At 41.6% G+C, this 9,864-nt stretch overlaps 1 protein-coding gene across 1 annotated transcript; it reads left to right on the top strand.

Moving 5' to 3' along the window:
* The first annotated feature begins 7,252 nt into the window (after positions 1 to 7,252).
* On the top strand, positions 7,253 to 9,661 carry elfn1a (extracellular leucine-rich repeat and fibronectin type III domain containing 1a). The gene has a single exon (XM_076266769.1). The coding sequence runs from the start codon at positions 7,253 to 7,255 to the stop codon at positions 9,659 to 9,661; it is 2,409 nt and encodes an 802-aa protein (XP_076122884.1).
* The last annotated feature ends 203 nt before the right edge of the window (positions 9,662 to 9,864 follow it).

The raw sequence follows: 9,864 nt of genomic DNA, 5'->3' as shown, positions 1-9,864 counted from the left end.
GTATGCAACATGGGTAGGAGCAGTGAGAAGACAAAAGTGTGAGGACTGGAGGGTTATGAAGCTGTGTATAATAAGTATTTTGGATTTGCCACCAGAATGTGTGCAGTTTGTATTTCACAGATCATGAATGTGCAAAGTCAGACCAGATGACTTTTCAGATTCTAGCGTACTCTTTCCCTAAGGTCTCATACATAGTCCAAAGCAGCAAAGTACAAAGTAAGACTTTAGTGGGTCTTCTGTACAATACTTCACTTCACAAGGGACTGTTGTAGTTAAAAAAGTATTCTGAATATTTTTTTTTCTGAATGCTTAAACGCTAACCGTGATTCTTATAGCACAATTTCTATAGCTATTAATTTGTATAGCAAAACCACTCACTGAGTTTGCAAAACTAAAAGCACAAACACTGCTTTGCACTCAGTTTGCAGAACTGTAAACACAACTCACTGCTTTACACTTAATTTCCAAATGATCAACACACTCCTAGCAAAACTATACACATGTATGCCAATTATTTACACTATTTTGCCAACTCTCTGGCACACTGTCACATCATGAAAACTGTTTTAGATAATTAGTTCACTTTGCAATCAGCTTAAGCAGTGTAAATAAGCCACAGGTAAGCTGTCAGTGTGGAGTACAATGGAGGGAGCAGGAAGAGTGAGAAATAGGGAGAAATAGGGAGGAGGAAGAGGGTGTGGAGGTGAAGAAGGAGGAGGAAGAGGGTGTGGAGGTGAAGAAGTAGGAGGAAGAGGAGGAAGAGGACGCAGAGGTGAAGAAGTATGAGGAAGAGGAGGAAGAGGTGAAGAAGCGAGAGGGAGAGAACGACAGGGGCAAGGAGGTGAAGTTAGAGGAAGAGGACAAGGAGGAACAAGAGGAGGATGAGGAGGGGGAAAAGGAAGGGTAAGAAGAAATAGCCCTTTTACAGGCAAAAAAATTCAGTCTACATGTGGGGATATTGACCAGGCATCATGTCAGGCCTGGATACGGCATTCCAGAATATTGTTTCCCCGGTGCCTTGGACTAGAGGACATTGCATGTGATGTAGACGAAATTTTGAGAGAGACAACACGATGTAGACTGATTTTTGTCAGTGAAATTGCTTTTTGTGTTTTGACTTGGAAAAACACACTTGTGTTTGTTTTGATGTGTGTAAATAAACACCAATACTTGAAGTTTGGATCCCTGTATATTTACAGAAGAAGTATGACCTCAAACTGACATAGCCTACCTTGTGCACAGAGAAAGCAGATGTTTTTTTATTCATACTATCAGCATGTAGTTGGCACATTGTGTGCTTATTATTGTGATGGCTTGTGTTTACTGTACGAAAACACAATTTTTACGAAGGTGTGAAGAGTTAAGCAAGGTGTGTTACAGGTGTAGCTTTTGCAAGAGAACTACAATGTCTTGCTGATTTGGTGAAAGGTTTTCCTATTTGTGTGTAGAGTTTTGCAAAAATAGCCAATAGTTACAAACTTAAGCAATCAGAAAAACTGTAATACTGAGACAACACTTTTCCCCTTTACTCCAAGTATACAGGTAGCTTGCTAACATATTGTGGTTTGTGAACTCAGTCAGACAGTAGTCAGTAGTAGTAGTCTTCAAAGTAAAAAAGTACAATGCTTTACTGGCACTACAGTACATGATGCCTCAATACTAACTAACCATATATGTTACTGTATATAATAATAGATATAATATATAATATAGTATAACTCCAAGAATGTACATTCATTGTATAGCTAGGCTATCATGCTAACATTAGTTAAAAAGATGTTAAAGATTGTCCTCTACCACTAATTTCACGTGTAAATAAACAAATATGGATTATTACTGGGAGCTAATGAGGATTACATAAATGGCATCCGTGACAAAACATGCATGCACCAGAGCATCATGGTGTCTATTGGAGTGTGAGTGTATGCTGTCAGTGGGTATCTATTAGTATCTGCCATCAGTGCTTTAGCCTGAGGCTAATCCCATTATGGACTGACTTCTATCTCATTATGCCCTCCATAAACTCATGCTGCATGCTCACCTCTTCATTCCTGCTCCCCCCGTGTCCAACGAATTTGAGCGACAGGGGAAGAAACAGAGATACATGCTTTATCTTAGCCACACATTAGACAAGCTTGGCACAAGAAAAAGCCAGCTGTCAGAATTCATGACCTCTTATCCATTGTACGTCACCAGGGCTTCCAAATTAGATACATAATTTTGTCCGTCTTAAATCTGTCAAAACAGTCCACGTCCACCAGTGCCCAGCTACATGTCCAGCGGCTATGGATTTGTTCTTCTTTGCCCCAGAAAAGCAGCCCTCCCAGATCTCAGTCGTGTACATCTGCCACAAGGGATCCCGTGAAATCCATCTCACCCAGAACAGCTTGCAAAAGACGCTGTAGTTGCATGCATCTCAGATTAAACCATCCCAAATGCTGTCCAACATGATTAATTTGTCCATCAATCTACCGGCATCTCCTCCTCTCACACTCACAAACCAATCACGGTAAATTATGCGACTGAAATGGCACAGTGCTTGTGCATTTTAATGTTTAATGTTGTTGACTTAGCTCTTGCCGATCTTCGGTCTGGGGTTTATCTTTTGGTAATCTACAGTATATGAGAAAGGGGAGAGGACTCTACACCCCCACCAATCTCATTCTTTTTAGTCCACCACAGTAGGCCTTTGCTTCCGTTAAGATCTTGGTACAGTACGGTAATTCTAAAATGATGGCATGTCAGAACTGATATTCATTTCCCAGCTCTGAGAGTGGTGTAAAGGCAATCAATCCTAAATCAAGACAGAAACCTCCTGGGACACGACCAATCACAGAGCCAGCCTGCCAGCACGCTCAGCTGTCTGAATGAGGGGGCAGAAATAAAGTGTGAATATATCACAGCACATGAAATCCATCCATGGGACTTTGCGCACCCATATTATCTAACCACTTAGCGTCAGCGCATAATTTATTCTGCAGCGGTAATACACTGATTGCGGCCCTCAAATCTTTAAAACCACCAGCTTAGGCTTCAACATAATTTAAAGACAGTGCGTAAACAGTTTTGTATGGGCATGCACTTCTCATAGGTGCGAGGACTATTCATATATTTTACATTCACAGGACTGAAGGTGTGTGGGGAGGGGTGTGAATAATACATTTTCCTCATCCAACATTCTAACTATCTTGGCGAGCATTTCTCCTGCGGCGTATTTTTCCGGAATATTGAATTTTAACTGAGAGAAAATGAATAACTTGAGGAGTCAAATCTGATTTGAGAGCAGTTAAGTGGCTTGGAAGTGCATGACAGAGAGAAATGGCTGGTGTTGTTCTTTGGGAAGCATTGCCCTAGGATCACACACATTGTCCAATCACAGTAGTGTATGCAGATAAAAAAAAATCTCTGCTACCAATCTGGAAAGCACCCCAATATAACAAATTATTTCTGAAAGATAATGCTGGTTCCTGAGTTGGCCTTGAAAATGGCAATTCAAGCCTAATACATAGTCAGATGCAAATGCCTGTGTCTGAACACACATGGATATTTTTGCATTATTTCTATTCTATTAAGCGCATATCCAGTATAGCATTTCATGCAGGCATTAATATTGCACTATAATCCATGCATAATACATTACAGAAAGTCCTCTAAGAATGTATAATGACCTTTTGTGTCTCTGTTTTATTACCATGTTTCTTTGGGACACAAACCTACAGTACAAATCAAGAGGCTGCATGGCAGTGAGAGTCTTTGGTTTCTGGTGTTAGATGCATATTGGAATACTCGTCACACCTGCATGCAAAGCTGCTACTGGCCAGCCCTGTACTGAGCACTTTTGTTATTTCCCTTGAATGTGTGGATGTCCGCACTCAACAGCAGATTTACACTGCCTTACTGGCCCCATCGATCCCCCACACTGAAAGAAAACCCCTCCGTTGATCCACTGGTGCCCTGAGAAAGATATAAGATGTGGAAGAGGAGGCCGTAGTTATGAAATGCTTTTCTCCTTCTCTGAGGATGTGTGCTTTGTGCATAATTCAGCTGCAGATGGCTGGGCTGGGATGTAAATCAGAACTCCAGACAGGGTCGTGTGTCTTCACTCCCTGAGCTCAGAGAGGCTAGTAGAGGATAAGTCATGTCGAGGCATGACTTCAAGTGTAGTAATCACACACCAAGAGCAGGCACACCAGTTCACAGGAAATCAATACAGAAAAAATGCAGGGCATTGAATCCACAGAGGCTGAAAATATATAACTACATTAACCTCATCATTTTTTTCCTGGTTAATGTTAAGCTTCTAAAAAACAATCAATTATATTTATCCCAGCTTCTTTCCATACAACGTGTGTGTGTGTGTGTGTGTGTGTGTGTGTGTGTGTGTGTGTGTGTGTGTGTATGTTTATAAATGCTTACTTCAGGGCACAATCCATCTTAAATGAAGTCCCTTGTATACTGCAGTAATGGTTTTAAAAAAAGCATTTTTTGGTTACACTTGCCATAATGTTTTGGTAACAGGTGCCATAATAAATAGCAAACTAGCCATTACCTAACCCTTTGTTAATATACAGATTTTATGTAAACAACTAATATTTAATAATGATGAAAAAACTATTAACTTGTGCCAAATAGATATTTTAGTAACAATGAACAAATATTAACAAAGGGGTTAGGTCCTAAACCTTTGTTAATATTTGTTAATTGTTACTAAAATATATATTTCGCACAAGTTAAAAGTTTTTTTCATCATTATTAAATATTAGTTGTTTACATAAAATCTGTATATTAACAAAGGGTTAGGTAATGGCTAGTTTGCTATTTATTATGGCACCTTATTATAAAGTGTTACCAAAAAAATGCTTTTTAAAAGGGACACCAGCAAGCCTGATGCTTTTTCTCTATGAAACTCCCCCTCGCTCGGTCTGAAGCTCTTTTCCTTTTCTTTGCATCTTCTGTCAAGGGTTTTCGCTGCTTCTTCGCCCGGCTCTGCCATTATACACACGTTTGCAACAATCTCTAGCGTTTTGTTAGCCTGCCTCTGTGCTGTAAACTGATCCTGCTTCGGTCGGCGGGTAAGATACACCGAACTTGCAAGTGGGATATTCTTCTTACAGGCAGTAGGGACGGGCGAGAGAGCCTTCATTCGCATTTAACCATATACCGACTTACGAAGATGATTAATTAACACGAAAACGTTGCCTAGTGTCCCTTTAAAAACCATTACTGCAGTATACAGTACAAGGGACTTGGGGGATTGTGCCCTGACATAAGCATTTATAAACATACACACACACACACACACACACACACACACAAACACACACACACACGTTGTATGTAAAGAAGCTGGGATAAATATAATTGATTGTTTTTTAGAAGCTTAACATTAACCAGGATGTACAGTAATGACTAGTTTGCTATTTATTATGGCACCTTGTTATAAAGGTGTTTTTATATACACTGTGTAAGAATTTAGGTAAAGTGGAGAACATGGACCTTTTCTCTTTATGAACAACTCAGTGGAGATGCATACCATGTCTGCATGTGTTCACATTCATGTAGGATTCTCAGTGAAGCTAGTATGATTCACCCTCGCAAACTGTGCGCTCCAAACAAAAGCAAGCAAGCATGCATAGTGTTGTGGCTGTGGACTTATTCTATACTTTCCCAAAAACAGATTTCTCAGTGCTGCTGGGTAGATTGTTATATGCAGTGGACTGAGAACTCTGATTTGTTTTTGTTTTTTTCCCTTGATGCAGATGTATATCCTCCAATAGCTCTGAAACAAAAAAGATTTGTTTTATAGCTAATACTATATGCAGCTGTCTCTTCAAACTAATAAGACTGCCAGGGACATCAGTCTGCCTGCTAAAACCCATTGCTCACCGTGTTTTTCCTAGCAGTGTGTGTATATATATATATATTTATATATATATATATATATATATATATATATATATATATATATATATATATATATATATGGCAAAAATTAAGTACTCATTGACATTTGCTCAAGCTCATTGATGGGATAAACAGTGAGTGCACTAAGCCTGGATCACTTTAGACAAATAAACAGCCTTTTGATTCTGTTTAACACAGTCTGCTAGCTCATTGATGACATTGAAAATTCATATACACTCCTTGGATGTCAGGGCCACTTTCTCCAGAGACTTTTTTTCTGTGGTGCAGAGCAATTGATCTGGTCTAGCGTCTAACCACTACTCTTATTGAAAGTCTCTGAGTTAATGATGTGAAAACAGGGACATTTTGTTTTCGCTAACCTGTCAGGTGGTAATTGCCAAATGGTTCTCCATAATAGCAATATGCCATAGGGGACTCTAGGACAACTATTAACTTCTGTTTAAAGTAATTGAATGGTCATGTGTGACCAAATCCATTTGTTGCACTCACAGGAACATCTACCACACCAATTCTTCCAACTCTCACAAAGCCAATATAGTATTAGTATTCTTTAAACATACATACATAGTACAGACAGTATATAAGTCAATACACTATGCAGTGATATCTTTTTACATTTCACAAGGAAGTTTTAAGGACACTTGCATATATATAATAATGTCTCTCTGTTGTTCAATGTTCAATGTTTCATGTTGTTTTTATTAACATATGTGTGTGTGTGTGTGTGTGTGTGTGTGTGTGTGTGTGTGTGTGTGTGTGTGTGATATATAATATATGATATGGGTGTGTGTAATATAAATTATATGTGAGTGTGTGTGTATGTGTGTGTGTGTGAGAGATAGAGCGAGACATAATGAGGTTTAGTCTTCTATAATCCTTCACAAGACCACTGAAGTCCTGTTTTGTGTCTTTACAGGGTACACCTCTGGGCCCATAAATGATACTCAGGCACCAGGAAAGACGAAGAGACAAGAGGATGCAGGAGATCAGAAATGTTAACCCCAGGGGAAATAAGCACAATCCTGTCTGAAGTAGCTAAACACTGACACCCCGTATTCTTCAAAAACTCTCTCTGGATGAAAACTGTGTTGAAACACACAGGCAGTGTCCTGCTTTCTTTCATGATAAAAAGGCTAGCCTGTTGGTCCAAGTTGGAATCCTGCTCCTGTGCAAAATCCTTCCCTGGATGAAGGAAAAGACATGTATAGATCCCAAGCTATTCTAATAGAGGGGGAATAAAACTGCAGACTACAAACTACTGAGACAGATTACTGTGAGGTTTCAGCCTGCCTGAAAGTATCGTTGTAATACCAACCTGCTGATTCCCATGACTTCAAGTGACGCAACAATGGCTTGCAGTAGAGGCATGGTGATGAGTGCCTTCTTCTGGTCTGTAGCCATAGTTTATCTCACCAACACAAGAGGTGTCAGTGGAGACTGCTGGCTCATCGAGGGGGAAAAGGGCTTTGTGTGGCTAGCGATTTGCAGTCAGAACCAGCCACCTTATGAGGCCATTCCCCAGCATATAAACAGCACCATTGTGGACCTTCGCCTAAATGAGAACAAGATTAAAAGCATCCACTACTCTGCCCTCAGCCGCTTTGCCAACTTGACCTACCTGAACCTGACAAAGAATGAAATCTCCTACATAGAGGATGGGGCCTTCTCAGCCCAGTACAACTTACAAGTCCTCCAAATGGGCTTTAACAAACTGCGCAATCTGACTGAGGGTATCCTCAGGGGGTTAGGCAAGCTTCAGTATCTCTACCTCCAGGCCAACCTGATTGAGACTGTGTCAGCCAATGCCTTTTGGGAGTGTATAAACATAGAGAACATCGACCTCTCTATGAATCGTATCCAAGTGCTAGATGGATCCACCTTTGCCTCCTTGAGTAAGTTGACCACTTGTGAGCTCTACACAAACCCTTTCAATTGCACTTGTGAGCTTCTGGGCTTTGTCAAATGGCTTTCAACGTTCCCAAACAGAACGAATGAACGTATGGTTTGTGACTCTCCCCAAAGCTATTCCGGCTATAGTCTCCTGACAACCAGTCCAAACAACCCTGGTACTCGCAATGCACTGTACATTCTGTCCACTGTGTGCTCTGACGACAACCCTGATGACAAATTTATACACCCCCGTGTGCCTGTTGAAATCACCACCCCTCCCCCCTCCACAACATCCTGTGTGGGGGATGACTGTTCATCAGGAATGGAACCTGGACTGGAGGAAATAAGCACCAGTCCCGCATTTGTAGATCCAGAGACAAAACCAGTGATGCGAGTGAAGGAGGTTAAACCCAGGAGTGCCATCATTGCCATTGAGATTCCACACCGATTCAAGAAATTGTACATCCTGGTCCAGTACAACAACAGCTTCTACACCGTCATCAAAAACCTCAAAGAAGAGCAAGAGGATGTTGCGTTGACAGATTTGAAACCTCAAACAGTATACAACTACTGTGTGATATCCTTGCGCAACAACTTAAGTCACAACCATACGTGTCTGCAAATAACGACAGGGTCGATAGGAGGGAAAGGAAAGTCGATTGGCAATGCAACAGCTACTCACTACATTATGACCATCTTGGGCTGCCTCTTTAGCATGGTGATTGTGTTAGGGGTAGTCTATTACTGCTTGCGCAAGAAGCGGCAGAAAGATGAAAAGCACAAAAAGGCAGGCAGCCTCAAGAAAAATATAATTGAACTGAAGTATGGGGCAGAATTGGAAGGAGGGACTATATCACGAATGTCTCAGAAGCAGATGTTGGCTGGGGAAAGTATGTCCCGTATGCCATACCTACCCTCTGGTACTGATATGGACCAATATAAACTGCAAGACATAAGTGACACTCCTAAAATGGCGAAAGGGAGCTACATGGAGGTTCGTACGGGAGATCATCCAGATCGCAGAGAGTGTGAAATGGCCATGCCAGGAAACAGCCAAGGTTCAGTGGCAGAAATCTCAACGATTGCAAAGGAGGTGGACAAAGTCAATCAGATCATCAACAACTGTATAGATGCCCTGAAATCAGAGTCTACTTCATTCCAGGGAGTCAAGTCAGGCGCCGTTTCCACGGCAGAACCGCAGCTCGTCCTGATCTCAGAGCAGCCTCAGAGCAAGTCGGGCTTCCTGTCGCCCATGTACAAAGACAGCTACCACCACTCACTGCAGAGGCACCACACCTCAGACGCATCACCCAAGCGGCCGAGCACTGCGACCGGAGGTCCCATGCGAAGTCCCAGGCCATATCGCCATGAGGGGCCCTACAAGTCTGAGTCCAAGTACATTGAGAAAACCTCACCAACTGGTGAGACCATCATGACTGTTACACCGGCTGCTGCGATTCTTAGGGCTGAGGCAGAGAAGATTAGACAGTACAGTGAGCATCGGCACTCATACCCCGAGTCCCACCAGATTGAGGAGCTGGAGGGGCCTGATTGTCGCAAGCCGTCCATTTTGGAGCCCTTGACGCGGCCTCGGCCCAGAGACTTAGCTTATTCACAGCTCTCGCCACAGTACCACAATCTCAGCTATTCCTCCAGTCCAGAGTACTACTGCAAACCGTCGCACAGCTTCTGGGAGCGTTTCAAGCTCAACCGCAAACGTCACAAAGACGAGGAGTACATGGCAGCGGGCCACGCTCTTCGTAAGAAAGTGCAGTTTGCCAAGGATGAAGATCTGCATGACATTTTAGACTACTGGAAAGGTGTATCTGCCCAACAGAAATCTTAATCTCACCCCAAGTGTTTCTGCAAGTGTTCTCTTTTTAATGGACTACAAAATTATGAATTTAAAAAGAAACCTTAGTACATTAATACAATTTAATGGGTAAATAACCCACTTTGACTGGATGGAGTGAAAAGACCCACAACAGACTTGATTTTGTGAGTTTATGTACCAAATTTAAAAGGAAATAACTTTTTCGCAACATGAAG

The sequence above is a fragment of the Alosa pseudoharengus genome, unplaced genomic scaffold (assembly GCF_046254945.1).
Source record: "Alosa pseudoharengus isolate Yale_2024_CS ecotype anadromous, Long Island Sound unplaced genomic scaffold, YU_APseudo_1.1 YU_APseudo_1.1_scf_4, whole genome shotgun sequence".
NCBI classification, from domain to species: domain Eukaryota; kingdom Metazoa; phylum Chordata; class Actinopteri; order Clupeiformes; family Clupeidae; genus Alosa; species Alosa pseudoharengus.
Note: the sequence above shows the minus strand (reverse complement) of the source record. Positions and strands in the feature narration are given on the sequence as shown.

What these genes read in the sequence shown, in the direction of transcription:
- elfn1a (XM_076266769.1), top strand. Translation starts at nt 7,253, where the DNA reads ATGACTTCAAGTGACGCAACAATGGCTTGCAGTAGAGGCATGGTGATG.